Source organism: Cervus elaphus, chromosome 32 (assembly GCF_910594005.1).
Source record: "Cervus elaphus chromosome 32, mCerEla1.1, whole genome shotgun sequence".
NCBI lineage: Eukaryota > Metazoa > Chordata > Mammalia > Artiodactyla > Cervidae > Cervus > Cervus elaphus.
Genome location: NC_057846.1, coordinates 30,842,644 through 30,862,902, shown reverse-complemented (window position 1 = coordinate 30,862,902; position 20,259 = coordinate 30,842,644). Strand labels below are relative to the sequence as shown.

The 20,259-nt window shown below is 40.3% G+C and overlaps 1 protein-coding gene across 1 annotated transcript in view; it reads left to right on the top strand.

Annotated features, from left to right (window-relative positions):
• Nucleotides 1-4,437: 4,437 nt before the first annotated feature.
• Nucleotides 4,438-20,259, top strand: part of C32H8orf48 (chromosome 32 C8orf48 homolog) — a 72,456-nt gene continuing 56,634 nt past the window's right edge. Inside the window, exon 1 of the mRNA XM_043893744.1 lies at nucleotides 4,438-6,075. Within this exon, the coding sequence (XP_043749679.1) occupies nucleotides 5,292-6,075 (784 nt within the window). The 5' untranslated portion in view covers nucleotides 4,438-5,291. The remainder of the gene's footprint in view (nucleotides 6,076-20,259) is intronic.

Here is a 20,259-nt window from a genome sequence, read left to right as displayed (position 1 = left end):
AATACCATGCAGCCATAGAGAGAAATGAGGAAGATACCTATAGGATGATGTAAAGCAATATCCAGAATATAGTTTTAAGGGAAAAAAGAACAAAAAAGATGTGGACCACTGTGTAGAATATGCTGAATATATTTTTTTCACAAGAAAGGGGATTCAAATATACATTGATTTTAAAAAATAAACTTGGAAGGATACATCAAAAATGTTAAAATAACGATATAGGAAACATTACAGTAAACAGAAGAAAGTTCCGCCTGCTCCATTTTTCTCTTTTCAGTTTTTTAAATTGTTTTACATTGTAAGTGATGTGGAGTACGAGATATGAGAACCAGGTCAGCCAAATGCAGTGAATGGACCTTGTTTGGATTTTGATTCAAAAACTGCAATTGCCAAAACAGATTTTTGAAACAACCAGAAAAATATAAATACAGCATAATTATTAGGTGATATGAAGGAATTATTATAATGTTATGTTTTCAATGTGATAATCAGAATAATGTGGTTATTTTTTAAAAAGGCCTTACGTACTAGAGATACAAACTCAGGTATTACAGACAAAATAATATTATAACTTGGATTTTTAAATACTGCAGGACGGAGGGGGTTAGAGATCTCAAACATTATACATACATTTTGACCTTTCAATTACAATTTCTAGAATTTATCCTAAATATATAGTTATGAATGTGTATAAAGATTTAGCTAGAGAAATACTTATTCCAAAAGTTTTTAGGGGCAAAAACATGGAAATGCCTTGTGTTTAAATAACTGTATTAGTTAAATAAATCAAATAATGCAATACCACCTTTAAAATTATGTTGAAAAATAATTTTTATAAATTGAATGGAAAAGTGTTCATATTATTGCTAAGGAAGAATTCATAAAACCGTAATCCAATATAATTTAGATTTTATTAAGAAAAAAATTCTTCAAGGGAAAATATTAAGATATTCTGCAAGTGTTTTTAGTGACTATTTCAGGGAGATCAGAATCCAGGCAACATTTATTTAAATTCGTTGTTTAGTGACAAAGTTGTGTCCAACTCTTTGCAACCCTAAGGACTGTAGTCTGCCAGGCTCCTCTGTCCATGGGATTTCCCAGGCAGGAATACTGGAGTGGGTTGCCATTTCCTCCTCCCAGGGATCTTCCCGACCCAGGGATCGAACCCTCATCTCCTGTGTCTCCTTCACAGGCAGGCAAATTCTTTACCACTGAGCCAATGGGGATGGTAGTAGTTTATTTTTATCTTTTAAACTACTGACAATCAACATATGTTATCTTTGCAAAATATAATAGCTATTAAAAGAGAGTTCGTCATCAAGCAATCCATCAATTTCAGAAAAATAATAACACTGAAGACATAGAAAAAAATAATGTAAAGATTGAGATATTTGTCTGGTAAAACATTTTTCAAATATGAAGAACAGCCACCGCACTGTAAATTGAAGTCATTTTTTATCACGAATGATGTAAGATTCCTTTCTCCACAAAAATGGTTTCTCACAATGAGATTTCTGATACATTCAACCTAACCCCTTAGGAGAGGAAGTAATTCTTCATTTTGCTTGATCTCAGAACCAAGCACAGTTTTGTGAAGTTTATGCAGAGGGTAGACTGTTTGTAAAGGATCTGTCCACTTAATTTCTCTTATTCATAAACTAGATTCCCCCTTAGTACCCCGGGTCCACCCCAGTGGCTCCCGGAAAGGGTACAGAATGCCACCTTGGCGAGGAGGCCGCTGAGATTCCTTGGAGGAGAAGTGCTTGCCTGACAGGAAGACGCTGAAGGCTTGCCCTTCTGCCTCCGAGGAAAGAGAAATGAGAGAGAGAAAGAATCTGACAGGAAGACGAATATGTTTTGACCTCCTGTCTCTGGGGTTAAGTCCCGTAGCGGCAAAGCATATTTGACTGTTCAGGAAAAGCTGGAAGGAGAGCTTTTGCTGTCCTTAAGGACTATGAGGGAAGAGACGTGACAAGGAGATAATAAAAATAGTGCCGGGGCATAAGTCGGCCCTGAGCACCTGATTTGTCTCCTTCCCTCTTAGGACTTTCCACCTCCACCTCAGGCAACTTTCAGTCACGATGTGGTTTCTAAAGGACCCAGTGTTACAAGTAGCCCCTAAGAGATGTTAGGATGCTGGAGATTTCTGGAGGAGGACTTGCCACAGGAAGTTGTCTGAGTGATGAGGGGGTTGCAACGGCTTTAGGCTATGCTGTGTCTCCCAGAAAACATTCTCCCTTTTCTCCACCACTTCTCAGAAGTTTTTGAAAGAAACGCAGTACCTGTGGGTGTCAAGACGCAGGCAAGATAGCAGGGAGAGGGTTTGACAAGGTCCAGTAGCCTAGGATTTTGTCAGGATACTGGAAGGGACCAGAATAACTGTGCGTTGGTGGGAAACAACACACATCTAAGTATCACCTGTAATTTGCGGTGGAGACCAACAAAGAGACTGGCAGAAAGTTAGGGCCCCCTACACCAAATGTCCCAAAGATAATAAGGATTTTCCCTCTGCAAAGCACCATTGTGGGAAGGCAGAAAGTGAAGGAAGGAAGGAGTGTGAAAGAAGAAACGGCTCTGTTAGAAGTGGTATTAACATTGACTGAAGATTTGCCAAAATGAGACTGACTGATATGAGACTATCGGGACATCTCTAATTATCAGGTTAATAGTTTTTCATAGCTATCAAAATGAGTGAGAACTTGTAAAGATGACATTAAAACAGAAAGTTAAAATACAGCATGCTCTTGGCATATTTGAATACTGATAACCAATTTTTTTTTTTTTAGTTTTAATTTCAGTTTTTGCAAAAATTATTCTGAACTTCACAGATATTTGATAAATAAATAAGTAATTATATAACAGTTACTGAAACGCTGAACTGTTTCTATGAATTTTCTGGGACAGCTACAAATGTTTCCTGTTAATTCCTCGATGTTTCTTTTCCTGATAAAAACAAAAAAAAATTTTTTTAATGACATACTTTGTTTTTTTTCCCCCCCTGAAAAGCTTGATAAAATCTGCTTTCAGTAGAGTGAGTAGGAGTGACTTGAATCCATTGGGACAGTAAAATGATTTTAGATAAGATGGAAAGTTGCAACTCTCACTCCCTTTTCTTCTTTATATATTCCTGTTCTTAAAATTTTTTTTTTAACTTTTTATTTTTTGCTCTCACTTGAAACATCTAAGGAAAAAGATTAGTTTAAGACAACACACTTGTTCACAATTCTGTTAAGAATTCAGAATATATATATATTTCTTGCCAGTACTGCTCATGGACTGCTGAGATTTTGTTTTCACATGTGTATCACTGACCATGCTCATATGCAAAGAAAGAGAGAGTCCTAGGTTCAGTCCCTGGGTCGGGAAGATCCCCTGGAGGTCGGCATGGCAACCCACTCCAGTATTCTTGCCTGGAGAAACCCATGGACAGAGGAGCCTGGTGGGCTACAGTCCATGGGGTGGCAAAGAGTCAGACAGACTGAGCGACTAACACTTTCCCATTTTTCACATGAATGTGAATTTCAGGGAATGAGGGAGACTTTTGAAACAAAAATGAAAAATGAAAATCTTGAGTCCTTGAACTGGAGATTACTTGGATTTAACCACAAATTATATATTACCTCTTTTTAAAGATTAATATTATATGATAAAATATGATTTGGGTGGAATGAATGAAGCTGAGATCTCTTCATCATCAATATGAAGCTGGCTCATATTTGAGAGATGCTTGTCGAACACTGCAGATTTTTGACTCACTGCCAAAGTGAGCACTTTTGTAATAACCTTAAATATATCTGGCCAGACTTGAATAACCGCCCCCATCCCCTACCCACCCACATGCCGAGAGAACTGAGAGAGGGAACCCATTTGAAATTATCTCAGGTATTTACTAAGACCCAGACTCGGATATTAAGATCTAGAAATATTCAATCTTCAGAATTAACATTTTATAATTTCTGAGAATAGCTGTTAATAAAGCCCTATCTTATTTTTAAAAACTCTGTTGTAAAAGACTGTATTGTGAGTAGCGGCCTAATTTGAAGGGCTCAGGAAAGAAAAAAAAAAGACTGTAGTTCCTCGACCTTGTAGTACTTATGCCTCAATATCCAGGAGCGTACCTGTGTGAGGCAATATTTATTTCTGTTTGCATAGTCATTCACCACATTTACTCTGTAACGATTTATTGAGCACCTTCTATGTATCAGGTCCCTGCTGACTGCAGGACAAGACTGACAGGATTTCTGCTTCCATGGGGTTTTTAATCTGGAGGCGGCGGTGTGGGAGGTATTATCAAATGTGTATTGAATACAGAGTTCAAACCCAGAAAGAAAGGCTGTGCGGTAAACAGTTGGGGGCAGTGGTGGATACGAAGCTCTTCCAGAAAAAAGAAAAAAGGAGGGGTGGGGGTGGACTTGAAAGAGGAGCAGTAATTAACCAAGAGGGAAGAGTAGCAGTTGAAATGCCATTCAGAGGAGCTCTGCCGGAACAAAGGCCTGAGAAACTGAGATCTGGGAAAACTGCAAAGTCGTCCAAAAATGCCGGAGCACAAAAAGCTGTGCAAGACGAGGCCGGAGCAAACGGTCGAGTCGGAGCCCGGCCACGCAGGAGTCTCACAGGCTGGTTTCAGTCTTTAGATTTTCATCCAAAGATGTGCTCTGCGACTAGATGAGCTCTTAGCTATCTGATTGGCAGATACGTTTCTGCTTGTGTTTTTCTGGCCAGCAGGAGGAGGTGTGTTTTTGTTTTTTGGGGGCTTTTTTTTGTGTTTGTTTGGATGCATTTAGCCGGCGTGTGCATTATCGGATTAGTCAGAGGCCGTCTATTCCTGTTGGGAAAGAGGCGTGTATACTTTTTTGACTCCTGGGGAAGGAGAGTTTGCAACCTTTTCTCGATCGTTATTGGATTTTGTACTAAAATAGCACCGAGGAGGCGGAGACTCGGGAGAGCCAGCAGAGAGGGAGGCTCCGAAAACCTACACGAACTGTGCGGGCGGAGTCGGCTCCGAGGAGCGCGGGGGAAGGAAGGAGCGCGGCGCCCCAGCGACCCTCTGCGCATGACCGCCTCTGGTTGCCTAGGCAGCGGGACGGAGTCGCCCGGAAGAGCTTCCCTTAAGGAACTGCCGGCGCCTAAATCTCATCCCCGAGGGGCTCGGGACTGACCGGTTCCTGAGGCAGTCTTGACCACGGCAAAGCAGATGAGGCGCAGAGCCTGATGCAATGTGATGGCCATCCGCCTAGAAGCCGAAGGATTCAGATGAACAGGGGGAATTGGCCCCAGCGGACACCGGGACTATGGCAGACTTTTCTGAGACCTTGGAGTCCTTGACTGATGAGGTAAAGAGTTCCGGTTCATTCAGTTCCTCTGGAGGACTGCAGCCCTGGTCTTACGCCTCTGGGAGCAAGTCTGAGAGTGGATCGCTGCCTTCACGCTCCGAATATGGAGACAACCAATCTGAGCTTTCGGACTTCAAAGCTAATGTAAAGAAATTGAGCAGAAAATGGATCCGTAACCTCAAGGGCAAGGAAACGAACTCTGAACAGTACCGACCAGACACTAAACGTCAAACAGACATCACTCAGGTATCCCTTGAAGAATTGAATGCCCTGCAGTCTTTTTGCACCATTAAGGTAAACCTGATCCATCACAGAGCGAACTCTAAAGGGAAAAAGAGCAGCAGACACAAAAAGCTGCAGCTTGGACCCGAGGCCGAGGCTCCAGAGGTAGATGCCTTAAAGTGTACTGTCCCTGACGAGCTTTTGAATAGAATCTATTTTAAAAACATGAGGACAACATCCAAACAGGTGGGAACAGCTAAGCAACACATTTCTTCTCGGTGTCCCGACTGTATCAGAAAAAGGGCAGAACTGGCCCAAGCTGCCTTCCTGAGACAGAAGAAGACTTTGCTGGAGTCACTTCTACTCCAAGAGAAAATAGATGAACATCTTCATATGAAAGACTTCCCTACCCTCATCAGAGAAGCACACCAGAGCCTTCCCAGGCTTTCAGATGACCCCAGAAGAATCTGGGAAAGGCTGAATGAGAAACGTAAAATTGGATACTCTGGTTTTTTGAAAGGTCAGATATAAAGCAGAAAATGTAGCAGGATGGAACTAGTGCTTGTTATTTACCTTTTTGTCTGCTTATTGGCAAACCTCTTATTCTTAACCAGACAGGGGGTGGTGTTTATTAATGATAATGCGTCATGTGGGTAAATGTTTCTGTTGTGTATTTGAATAATTATCATCTCTATAATAGGGGTGGAGCGGGCATGCAGCCTATAAGCACCCAGTCCTTAGCATCGCCACCATTATTGGGAGACCCTGAGAAGAGCAGTTATAAGGTCCCTCTCTGCCTGTGGTCACACCCCAGTGCCCATCGCGGCAGAGTGTGGGGTGCGAAGCAGTCACGGGGTGTGCCTGGGGACAGGCTGAGGGCTGCCCTGTAGAGCCCCAGAAGCCTCGCATGGCCTCCTAACTGGCCAGGCCCAGGCCTTAAAGGAGCAGTGAACCTCTTCTCCATCCCCACCTCTGGAACTGTGGTCTCCATGCCTGGCAGTTCAAGGAGGCCTCAGCAACTGGAGTAAATGGGGAATTCTGCCACTCAGGTAACAGCTTCAACCAGCTTCAGTCTCTCTGTTCAAGTTTCAGAAACTGGTCTAGCTTAGATCAGTTGTCTATTCTGAGGAAGTGGCCAGAGGTCAGGGATAATTTGCACAGACATGGAACATCTCCTTCAGGTCCACTGCTGTGGTTGGGTCTCGTTTCAAAGAAGGGCAATTGTTGTGAGCTAGGAATTCACATGATTGGTAATTGCTACAGCACATATTCCTGTCGATTCTAAACAAATGATTCTCTCCAATTTAAATGAGAGGCCTGAGAACCAGTTGGGCCCTGGGTTCCCAGCTGGGCAGGGACCAGGGACTTAGCCAAGAGGGTGCCTGTCAGCTAAGATCTGCCTCCTTAACTGGGCCTGGGCCCTGCGGGAGGACCCAGACTGGGTGCAGGACAAGTGCGTAAGGCAATTATTGGCATCTGCAAGGATCACCCTCCTTTTAGCCAAGCCTGGACCTCAGTGGGTGAAAGTTGAGCTTTGGAATCTTGCCTTTTCTTGTCTGAACTGAGAATAACATTTATTTTGGTGAAGGTTTATGGGGAACACCTTGAGCCATGGACCAGACCTCAGGAACAAAGGATCTGCCACTAACAAGTTTGTAACAACTAACACACCCTCCCTCACCTTTCCTATTAAAGGGATTTGTTGAAAGCTTTGGGGGCATTATGGGGTTCTTAAGGCATGGCCCTACAATAAACCATTCTATGCGCCAAACTCTTAATGTTTTAATATCCTTTGGCCTCACTGTGTGTGGGCACATGGACCTGCATTCTATAACATTTCTACAGTCACTTTGGAAACAAGAGTTTACTATTCTTCCCTCACAGATTTAAGGACTAAAGCTTTCCACCCAGTGTTTTTTCATATTATAGAAGGCAACATTTTAGTTGAAAGAGTTACGAAGTTTTTATAACAATCCAGGAGAGAGATACTAGCATTTTGGATTAGGATTTTGACTATACAGGTAGAAAGAAAAACAGAGATCTAACAAAGATTTAGAAGGTAATAACGGGCATTCTTTGGTGAAGAAATGAATATAGGGGTTTCAGTTCAGTTCAGTCGCTACGTCGTGTCCGACTCTTTGCGACCCCATGAATCGCAGCACGCCAGGCCACCCTGTCCATCACCGACTCCCGGAGTTCACTCAAACTCATGCCCATTGAGTTGGTGATGCCATTCAGCCATCTCATCCTCTGTTGTCCCCTTCTCGTCTTGCCCCCAATCCCTCCCAGCATCAGGGTCTTTTCCAATGAGTCAACTCTTTGCATGAGGTGGCCAAAGGACTGGACTTTCAGCTTCAGCATCAGTCCTTCCAATGAACACCCAGGGCTGTATAGGTGTTTAGTAAAAGGTAAATGTTAAGAATGTGACTAAGTTTCTGACTTGTACATTTGTATGATATGATAATTTCATTGAGATAGGAACAGTGGAAGAGGATGATGTTTGATTAAGAAGGCAATTATTTGGACGTGGTTAGTTTGAGAAATATTTAGGACATTCACATTGAGAGGTTGACGAACATTTGGTTATTTGTGCTTGTGATCTGAAGACAAGGTCTAACCTAGAGATTGAAGTAAAGGGTTGAGGGGGAGGGGATCACTGGAAGATACTGTAGTTAGAAATTGAAGTCATAGATGTGGTGAGCTCTTCTCGAAGAAAATAGAATGAGAAGAGAAGAAAGGCTATGACCAACTCTTGAGAAATTTACCAATTAGTGGCTGGGTAGAGGAGAATAAGGTTTCCCTGATGGCTCAGTGGTAAAGAACCCGTCTGCCAATGCAGGAGATGTGGGTTTGATTCTTAGGTCGAGAAGATCCCCTGGAGTAGGAAATGCCAGTCCACTCCAGTATTTTTGCCTGGGAAATCCCATGGACACAGGAGCCTGGCAGGGTACAGTCCATGGGGTTGCAAAAGAGTTGGACACAACTTAGCAACTGAGCAACAGCAACAACAGAGGAGAATAAGCCAGCAAAGGAGATTGAGGAGGAGTCATCCTAGAAGAATAAAGGAAAACAGCAAAGTGTCGTGTCAGAGAGCAAAGAAAGAGATTTCAAGGATGGGCTGTCGAAGCATGCCAACCCAACAGAGTTCACGGGAGATAGTTTAGTCACATATTGGCCTCTTGGCCTTAACAGCAGTCCCTTCACTCTTAGAATCTGGGCAGACTGACAAAGCAGATTGAGGAATAAATGTAAGCTAAGGACATGAGGAATATGGGTACAGACCTTTTCAAAAAAAAAAACAACAACTTGAAAAGCTCCTTTATTTTTAGTACAGTTAAAATATCAGGTAGCATAAAGGACTGATCTAGTGCCCCCTTGTATTTTGTCCAAATCATGATTAACAACAGCCCAATTATGTTATGAATGCTGCTTATTTCTTAAATTCTGAGTAATTTCTTACATTCTGAGTAAATGTCACCAGTTTTCTAGATGACTTAAAAATTGATACTAGTCTTATTTTCAAAGGAAGTGGTATGTAGACTTCTTGAAGTTTAGCTGTGGAAGGAGAGCGGAGATAATTTTTCTACATGTCTTTACACTTAACCTATAATAATCAAAAATTTGTAAAAATCAGCAAAAAATAGCCTTTGTATCTTATTTCAATACTTCAATACTAGTCTTTGCCTTTAGACCTTCATTTATGTATAAACATGTTCCTTTTTTTCTATAAAATTTATTGTATTTCTCTTAGTCATTCCTAGATAAAATGGGAAATGAAATCATTACCATTTTCATAGTAACATTTTATTTGAAATCCACACTATGTCATGCTTTATCTTTGCCATATTAGTATAAAAAATTCTGAATTATTTTCCCATTGAGGGTCATAATTCATCCCTTCAGTCAATTAAGTCTTCCAATCCATGCATAAGAGATTTTAAATTTTGTTTAGGTCTTTAATTTTGAAAGAAGTGTTTCATAGTTTTGTGCATACAAGTTGTGTGCTTCCTTTATTCCTAAGTATTTTACTCCATTGTTTGCTATAGTAAATGGAATTTTTTCCAATTCATTTTCTTTTTGGGTGTTCATTGCTAGTGTGTAGAAATACAACTGATTTTTGCCTGTTGATTTTGTATCTTGAAACTGCTGAATTTATTGATTTGCATTAACAGTTTTTAAGAAAATGGATTCTTTAGGGTTTTAGAGCTAGAAGATTTTGTCATTTGTAAACAGAGATAATTTTACTTCTTGCTTTTGATTTAGACATTTTTTTTTCTTGCCTAATTGCCCTGGCTCTAATTTCCAGTAGTGAAGTGAACATCTTATTTCTGATCTTAGGGGAAGAGCTTTCAGTTTTTAACCACTGAGTATGTTTGTGGGTTTTTCATAAATGGCCTTTTTCATTTGGAGTAAGTTCCTTTCTATTCTTAGTTTATTGAATGTTTTTGTATCATAAAGGGGTATTTCATCAGTTGAGATGATCATGTAGTTTGATGTACTCTTTAACCCATTCTCATGCCTCACCTTCTTTGCACTTAGCCCATAACCTTGAAACACTGACTAATCAGAATTAAATGTTGTAGTCTGTATGCTAAAGCGCTAATATAAATTTATAACACTTGTGTCTTAATAATCTTTTCTTTCTTACTTGATTTGAACAACTGGAGGTTGTTCCATCTTATACACTTAGAGGTTCCATCTTATACAGTATCCACGGCACTTAGCACAATGCCTGACACAGGATGGTGTTCAAGAAAAGTTTAAATGATGGAAATATAAGTACATCCAAATAATGAGATTTAATATGTCTTTTGCATCAGAACAAGAAAATAATCTGCTAGTGTTTTGTCTTTGTGTAGCTGTTTTTTATAATTGTTCTCTTTCTCTCCATGGCTTGGATTCCTTTTTATCATATACATTCATACTTTTTCTCAGTGGCAAATTAGTGCAGCGCTTTTTGATATCTTTCCATATGCAGCCAATTAATACAGTATTCATTTAAAATAATATAAAAATATCTCTCTGGAATTCATGTTTTGAGATAGAAAAACATTTATGTGACTTGTTAACTTCAAAGATAATTCATGACTTTTTGCAGTTTTGAAATGAGGTGGAAGTTCTTGATGCTCAAACTCGAAAATAGTTTTTAATTCTTCTGAACAGATTCAAAAGGAATGAATATCTTTTATCCAAACCCTTTATAGTGGCACCCAAGAGATTCCAGTAAGGCTGGAAAGGAAAATCTATCAGATCAGATGCTAAGAAACCACATATTTCCCCAATGCACTAAAAATGTATCTGGCAACTTGATGCAGGATTAAATAAATGCAGCTTATATAACTGTAATATAGACAATATATAAATATGCATCCATGTAGTTTATGATTTTTATCTAGATTTTTAATGAAAAAAAATTCTGCACTGAGAAACAAATCTATGCATTTAATGAGTATTAGAAAAACAAAATCCTTGGAACAGAAGTAAGTGATGTGCCAGATTGAGAGAAAAGAAAGTTCAGTCCTGAACCTCTGAGTCATTCAAATTCCAGTCTCAGAACTGTTTAGGAATGTTTGGGACACTCAGCTCAGAATACCTCCAGTTTTAAACATGTTAGTTTATTTCATGATGAAGCCTAATATAGTAACATAGCTGTTTCTGCAGCAACATAGTTAAACAGGCTGCGAAGAAAATGAGAATTGTGGTTCTACAAGGGTGTGGGCTCTCCTTCAATTTTTTTCTGGAATTGACAGAGGAAAAGTTCATACACAAATAGTTAATCTGAGACAGAAAAAAGACAGCTGAATTCTCAGTTGACAATGCCCTCTGCAATAGAGAATTTCAAATTCTCCAATTTTCTGTAAACTCAAATTACAATGGATATTACAAGATTCTATCAGGGTAGCTCCAATAATCCCAGAGCCTAGCTTTGACGAGCCCACTGTTGAGGTATTAATTGGGGTTTAGGAGAAAGTATGTTATGGTCATTCCACCCCATATTTGCTTTGAATGTCAAGACTGATGACCCCGCATGAAGTCTGAGAAGGTCTGAAAAGGTCTATTGCTCACATATTGAGAGTTGCTTCTGAGGGACACAGGGCAAGCTCCCAAGCTGATCTAAAAATGGCTGGAGAGAGAGGAAAGATACCGGTTTGGCTTTTACTGTGATCAGGGAGTGGGGCTGAGGTGAGGATGCACACCTGTGGGCTAGGCTTACATGGTCTGAACTTCCTGCCAGTACCAAAGGGAGCCCTGGGCTTTTATCAGCTGTTGCAAAGGTGGAGTGGGAGTGAAAGGTGGGTGTGCACGTTTTTGACCGTCAAACATCAAAATTGGAATCAGACTCTTTATTACCGGTCATCCTTAAGTTTGACTGCTGATAAAAAATGTCATATTTCATTTAATTAAAATTTATCTTTCTTGAGTATGCTTGAGTAAGAGAACTCTATGAGGCTTGTAGCCTGAGACAGACAGGGGTGGGGAAAGTTCCATTAAACACCTTGTTCAAGAGCTCAACACTGTATATTTTTAGAACTGAAATGGTCAGCCTTAACATCTGACATCTCAACGTGGATAAAGTGAGGCCTGTATTATAGCTTTAATATGTCACCTTGATTTATATTTTGGGTATTCGTGAGGCAAGAGACTCCCATAGTTATTTTCCCCAAGGATGGAAAACTTGGATAAATAATTGCTGTGGTTACCATCGGTGGAACTAGGTGGCTGGAACACTGCAATGGCCTGAGAGTCTGTAAACAAACACTAATGCAGGTAGTTGTTGGGCAGAGTAAAGCTGTTGACTGCATGAAATCCAGCTAATTTTGCTGATCCTTGAAGCCCATCCTTTGTCAAGGATGTCTGGATTAGGGAATTCAAAGTAGTAGCTCTCCAGAAAGCTCTATAACATGCAGTTTTGTCCAAAAAGTGTACAAACTCCTACTCCTTTGCACTCATTGGACTCCAAGGAGTCAAATGCCAAGGGCACAAGAGAGAAGTTAACTTTCAACTGGCAAGGGTCTGAGGTTAGAGGCGGCCACCCTTTCCTACAGGTGGGATACTCCAGAGGACCCCAACTTAGGTCCAGCCTGCAGCTAACACTTCTGCTTCGCAAGGGGGTCTTGATGGCTGGGCTGAGCTGAGCTCATAGAAGGCTGCCTCCCTGCCCCACAGAAAGGTATGGAGCTGCAGAGGCTCAGGGACCGTAGGAGTGGATACGTGTTTCCAGGGGACCAATAGGCAGTCTCCAGTAACCACTCTAGTATATACGGTATGAGGCTCAGGAGGCAGTTTCTCATACCAGAAATCCACGAGCAGCTTACAGTCATCACGGGTGGTGCAGAGGTTTCAGGAGCTGTGGGAGGCCTTTGCTCCAGTTTCTGCAGTGATTGGCTCTCTGGGGGCAGGGAATGGGAACACTAAAGGGGGACTCTCAGACATTCCAGAGTCCTTTGTTGGAGGGGAGCCCCAATTCAAGATGGGACAAATTGTGAATAACAGCATAAAAAAGCTTAATAAAACTTGTAAATGAAGAATATGTTGCCTCCAGATTCCCCAAAGGCCTAAAAGATACTAGGCTTGTTTAATGTCGTGAGTGCAGAGAAGGTCAACTGCTTCTTCTTGACAGTGTTAGAGATCCCAGGGTCCTCGGGTTACCAAATACTTTCAGAAATTTCACCAGGGTTGTAGGGCTTTGTACTAAATAAAGGAAATACCCTCTCACCCCAACCACCCCCTTGTTTGAGCTCCCCTCCTCTCCCTTGTGGCTCAGATGGTAAAGAATCTGCCTGGGTTAGGAAGATCCCTTGTAGAAGGGAATGGCAACCCACTCCAGTATCCTTGCCTGGAGAATTCCAAGGACAGAGGAGCCTGGCGGGTTACAGTCCATGGGGTTGCAAAGAGTTGGACATGACTGAGCGATTAACACTCTTACTTTATTCTCCCTCATCTTCTCTCTTTTTTTTCAGTTTTATCTTCATACCTAGAAAGAGTTTTATTGTATTTCATTCAACTTAAAGTATCCACATCAAAGTCACCGAGGAAAAATTTTTAATGCATTAAAAAATAAAATAAAAACGTGTGTGTGTGTCTGTGTATGAAGGAGGTAGAGCAGATGGAAAAAAATTCTAGTCTCATAGGGTCCCTGGGAGAGAAAGTTTCGGAAAATAACACCCCATCCACTCTCTCTGGAGAATAACTTCATCTCTCATACAAGAGACTATTTCTATAACCCATGGAAGTAATCACACAGAGCTCTGGGTCAACAGATTTTCCAAAAGTCAGGATGTGTCAGTACACACCCCAGAGAGATTTTCTCTCACAATGAAGTAAGTGTTGAGGGAAAAAAAAAATTCTGCAACCACTTTTCAAGACAACGTCATAAATATGATATTTTCATTTCACAGTATTGGCCACACCGATAAAGTAATTAAATATTTAGCCATATATTGATTCTTCAGGGCAAAAGGAAGTAAGGCTGTGAGGAAGAATCTGTGCTATGCCCCTTGCTTAGTTTCTGGTGGTTTGCTCACAATTTCTGATGCTCTTTGGCCTATAGAAACATCACCCCAGTCTTTGCCTTCATGCTCACACTGCATTCACCGTGTACACATATCCGTGTCCAACAGCTCCTTCTGAGAAGGACACCGGTCATTAGGATTTGAGCTCACTCCAATGACCTCACCTGATCACCTCTTTAAAGATTCTCCAAATAAAGTCACTTTCTGAGGGAATATGAGTTAGAACTTCAACATGTGTATTTGGAGAGAAACATACTCTAGCTGTAACAGAGAGAGCTCTAAAGCAGAAGAAGGAAACACCCAGAATTTCATCTCAGTGAACTTGTTCTAGAATCTTAATTAAAGAGAGAGGCTCAAGTTAACAATTTTCAACCATGGCTGCACGTTAGAATTATCTGAGAAGCCTTCAAAATATACCCATGCCTGGGCCGTCCTTCTGTATATTCTGATTTAAATGTTGCTGAGTGGAGATCTGGCAGTATTTTCAAAAAATTTCCTAAGAGTATAATATACAGCTGCGTTTAGAGCAACTGTTTTGGGACGCTAAAGCTCGAAGCAGGAAGACCAATTTGAAGGCTGTTTTGTTAATCAAGGAAAGATAACAAGACTCTGAAACATGGCGTCAGCACTGGAAAAGAGGAAGAAATAGATGTTTTGTAGAAACAGGAAGTAAATCAGCAGGACTTGATGACTCATTGAATTGGAGGGATCAAACCAGTCCATCCTAAAGGGAATCAGTCCTGAATAGTCGTTGGAAGGACTGATGCAGAAGCTGAAACTCCAATACTTTGGCCACTTGATGCCAAGAGCTGACTAATTAGAAAAGACCCTGATGCTGAGAAAGATTGAGGGCAGGAGAAGGGGGTGACCGAGGATGAGATGGTTGGATGGCATCACCAACTCAATGGACATGAGTTTGAGCGAGCTTCAGAAGTTGGTGATGGACAACCAGTGTGCTGTAGTCCATGGGGTCTCAAAGAGTCGGACACGACTGAGTGACTGAATTGAACTGAACTGAACTGGAGGGGACGGGTGCAGTAAGGAAGAACAAGAGATAACAAGTAAGTTTCCATCAGGTGTATGTTGGTATTGTCAGAAGATGTTAAAAATTAAAGTTTGTTTTCTTTGGAGAAAGCATGATAATTGAGGTATTTTTTTTTTAGCAATTAACTTGCTCTTTTTGAGATCACTGTAGATTGACATGCAGTTCTAAGAAATAATACCAAAAAAATCCCATATATCATTCACACAGTTTCTTTCTAGGGTAACATCTTGCAAAGCTATAGTCCAACATCACAGCAAGATGTTGACACTGATACAATCGAGATATAGAACAGTTCCATCAAACTGGGATATAATGAGCTTGAGGTGCCTATAGATAGTGATTAAATGAGATTTGTTACGGTGGTATGCTATAAGAAGTGCTCTTATCTGGTACTGATCACTCTAAAAGTACCAGAAATCTGCCAAAACTAAGATCAACCTACTTCAGTACCTCAAAGCAATAATATAGAATAAGAAATTTTTTTAAACTTTGGATTTACATAATGAATATCTAGTAGTGACTTGGGAGTACACATAGGCAACCACTTCACCTATAGCATAAGATCTACTTGGGGTAATTCTTTAAACACACACTTAGTTGTGCATGCACATCCAGACATGCATGCACATGTTCCCCACAAGCATGTTTACACACAGGTGCAACTTCTATTAGAAGACACACAATTTTGTGAGTGACCACTTAGATGAACTCATATTCGAAGAGAGTGACAATTCTGTCTTTTAAAGGGTGTACTTTCATTTTAACTGCAGCCCCCACCCCCCGCCCCAGAAAAAAAGATTAAAAACAGCTGGAACATGTGTCTATTTTCACCTCCTCCATCTGCTGGAACTTTGTTTTTGGATATCACAGACATTTTCCAAACAAAACTCTGCTGAACAAAATGATAAATGTGGAAGAGACATGTATGATTCCCTTTTTCTTTGAAGAGCTTTATAGAATGAAAAGTACTGGTGTGCTTTTCAAACATAAAACTAAAACTTTAAACATCACAAATACAGTTTTCAGTGGGTAATATGACATTAATTTACATTTGAAATTGGGTGATGTTGTCAACTTGAATGTTGGGTCTCTAACCAGTAGGTGTATTTATCTGGGAAGTAAAAATGAAGTCTTTTTTTATATGTTGATATTTGGAAGACTGAAACAGTGTGCTAACCAGTCTTTCAAGTTTCTGTCAGTACTTTATCTTTTCCCTTTAATCTCCCCTCCAAAATTACTATTGCTAGACCCTTGTCATGTCATGCTCCAATTACTATAATAATTTTCTCTGTTTCATTGAAGGCAGTATGCTTTTATGCTAATACACCCTAAATAATAACTCAAAATTAATCTCTTAAAAACACTTTTGGTAACATCACTTCCACTGTGTATAGACTAAAATCACAAATCGTTGGCTTTTATTTTGTAGGTCCTACTTCACTTTTCAGCAGGTATTGAGGCCTAGGTTCTAAAAAGTCTTTGGTTCAAATTCTAGTTCTTCCAACTGCAAGCACATTTTGCAAAGAGTCCATTGTCCTAACCCAACTGATGCATTTTGAGGGTGTGAAATAATGGCAGAGCCAACAGATGGAAAATTGAAAAAAAAAAAAAAAAAGATTGGAGATAATAAAATGGATCAGCCTTGGTGACAAATTGATTGAAAAAGAGAAAAGGGTATCAAGCCTGATGTTTTCCTTAAGCTATAGTATGTATTACCTAAGAGAGAGTCCAGGAAAGAGGTTTGGCAGAATGAGGAGGAAATCATTATTTTGAATTTGGTATATGACAAGTAGGTGAATATATTTACTCCACAGCAGTTAAGGGCCAGAGAAAGAGAGGCAAAGATAAAAATTTTGGAGGCAGCAGAAAATTATAATCACCATGTTCATCCAACATAAGACCATTAAATATAAATCCACTCCACTACAGAAAAAATATAGCCTAAGTGTATTGCATATTTAAAATCCCCAATTTTACTGGATAATAATGCAATAAAAGTGTATTCCATAAAAATGACAGAAAGAGTATTAAACAAAAGTTCAAATAAAAATCTTGGTACCATTTACCTTGAACTTTTGGCTCAATATAAGATGATTCAGAAATTATAGCTACTTTACTATCTCGGCAGCTGTTTTCACAAAGACTAAAGATACAGACTTGGAATTCATGGTTAAGTGATATTTATTAGACTAGGAGAAGTATGGGGGCTGGGAGAGGTCATGGCTACCCTTTTGCTCCGCATTTAGGGAAATTCCTTTATTCCGTGACCAAGCATACAGCTCTGAGATAAGAGAGAAAGCAGAGGGTCACCTGGCTAACGAGCTAGATCACCCCAGGGCAGTTGACCAGGTGACAGATGGAGTCAGATTGCCCTCACATTCCTATAAGAGAAGATATTTTTCACAGTTCTGGACCATATCCACTTAACATAAAACAGAATCTGATAACAATTATGAGTTGCTAGTGCACAGTGAGAAGTCAAATACCAAAGCCAGTCCTTGCCAAGTTTTTCTTTGTATTTTAACCACATGATCCATATTCCTCATTACACTATCCTTCATCTGTCTAAACAACAGGCTGTTGTTAGTTTACGAAACTTAACCATTCTTAGCCCGGACAAGCTTCTTTAAATTTACAACAAATGGAGATTTTTGCAGTTCATATAATTACAGAAAAAGCTAATGGAAAAACAAAAAAGCAAAATCAAATCTTTGTAAGAATGTTTGGGAAGGTCTAAAGGAACAACATTTGCTGTTGCAATAGTCAAGGGCAATGGCTCTCCATTTCTTCTGGGGAAATTTTAGCAGACCTTCCTCTGTTGGGTAGATGACATGTGCAGTCACATTCAGGTGCTTGTGACCCTCTGTCGAGTTGATTTTCTGCTGTTCAGAAGCTCAGCTATTGGATCACGGAGAAGCATTTTAATTTGCATTTATCTTATTTTAGTGACCTTGAGAATCTTTTTTCATGTTGATTAGCTACTTCCCTGTTTCTTATCTTATGGCTTATTCTTTGTCTCTTTCCTACCAGTTCTATATGAAATGTTCAATTTTTTTTTTCTCACAGATAAAAGGAGAGAGTGGATTATTGGTGATAAATAAATTTTGACTTGGACAAGTGAGATGGATGGTGGTGAAATACACTAACGTGAAGACAACTAAGGGAAGATTAGATTTACGAAGCAGGGAGAGAAAGCCAAGATTCTCTTTGACCTTGGGAAGTGTAGTGAGTGAAACTTTTCCACATTGTGGGAATTTAAAATCAGCAGTTGGAAATAAATACCTGGAGTTGGTGGGTAGAGTGCTCCTGCTCAGTCGCTCAGTCGTGTCTGACTCTTTTGCGACGCCAAGGACTGGAGCCTGCCAGGCTCCTCTGTCCACAGGATTTTCCAGGCAAGAATACTGGAGTGAGTTGCCATTTCCTACTCCAGGGGATCTTCCTGACCCAGCAATCGAAACTGCATCTCCTGCATTGGCTGGTGGATTCTTTACTACTGCGCCACCTGGGAAGCCCCTAGAGATCAGATATTTCTTCATTGGTATATGGGCTTTAGAGGCTTAGAATTGGGTGACATCACCTAGGGAGCACCTGCTTATAAAGAAACATGCCAAGAAGGATGAGGTTCCTGGGCAATCCAGCACCCAGAAACCAAACAGAGAAAGAGGATCAAGCAAGTAGAATGAAAAACAGTAGCTACATTGGGGCAAAAGATCTTATATTTATTGACTTTTTGAAATGACTTTAGAAGTTTTAAATTCAACTGTTCTGCCCATTACCCCTATTTTTTCTATTAGGATATTTGTGACTTATCGTTGAACTTTTTTCATGCACCAAAAACATGGACTCTTTGTTATATATAACAAAATGCTTAAATTCCATGCACCCCATTTGTCTTTGATTTCATTTATCTTTTGATATCTCTGCTTTTTGTAGCCAAATCAATTGATTTTTTAGTGTACAAGATAATGCATTGCTTTTTTTTCTTCAAGTGTTCTCGTCCAACCCAAAGTTACTAAACATGGACCACTATATTTCTTTCAGTTTTTATGAAGTCTTAAAAAAAACTCTCACTCTCTAATTCATGTGGAATGTATTTTGGTAACTGAGCAGACATTTCTTGAAACTTTGGAGTGAACCTTGGGTAGTCAATCTTGCTGCCAAGGTTCTTCCCACTGAGAGGGTTTCCCTCAGTATCCTGAGTCCTACCCCTAAGAAGGGCATTAAGAGCAGAGCTCAAAAGAAGACCCTACCCCCTGAGCCAACAAGTTCATTTTGGTACACATCTGTAAGCCTGACTACTTTTTAGTGACTAAGCAATGATTAATCTCTGTTAAACACGTTTGGTCATGTTAGCTTCCCAACTATTCTATTTGAATCTGTTGCTTTGTAATTAATCCCAGAAATCTTATTGAGTCATGCTCTTTAAACAGGTTCACACCCTTATGTCCTCCTCCCTTTTTTTCCTCCAAATATTCCAAGTTTGGGCGCTATTTCCTTTTTATTTCTTTTTAAGGGACTTAGCTTCGGTGTAGGAATAAGATATTACGATCTAAGGTAGCACGGCTGTTCACATTTCTTCTGTCTCTGCACTCCTGTATTCCCCACTGCACCTCACCCAATCAGTGTCCCAGTTGCAAGGAATTTTTAATAAGCACCATCATCAGTCTTGTTAGCAACAGGCCAAGAGGAGGTGTTTTGGAGAGGGAGTCTGGCATGTCTAATTCCATTGCCTTGATCCCTTGGGGTTACTTTTTTTTTTTAATCATCACACCAACTTTAGGAACATCAGAGAATTTAACTACCTCAATTCAACTGGGAACATGTGGCAGTTCTATTAGAACATGTGAGCTCTATTCAGCAGATATTGCCGTCTTCTGGGTCCATGTGGGATGGCAATTCTTTGCTCCTCTAAAACTAAGTGTCTCACCTGAGCTGGTCTGCTCGGGGAGATGTTGAGTGGAGGTGATGCGTGTCTCTCTGATGGAAGCCCTAAGGGTCAATTCACTGTTCACCAACCTGTCAGTTCTACAGAGTAGCTGCCCTGGCAGCCGGGGTGCTGGACGCGGCCCATCATGAGAGAGAAGCAGCCACAAGCTTTGACTGAGAAACAAACCCGAACTGTTTCAAATCTCTTACCTCACCGGGT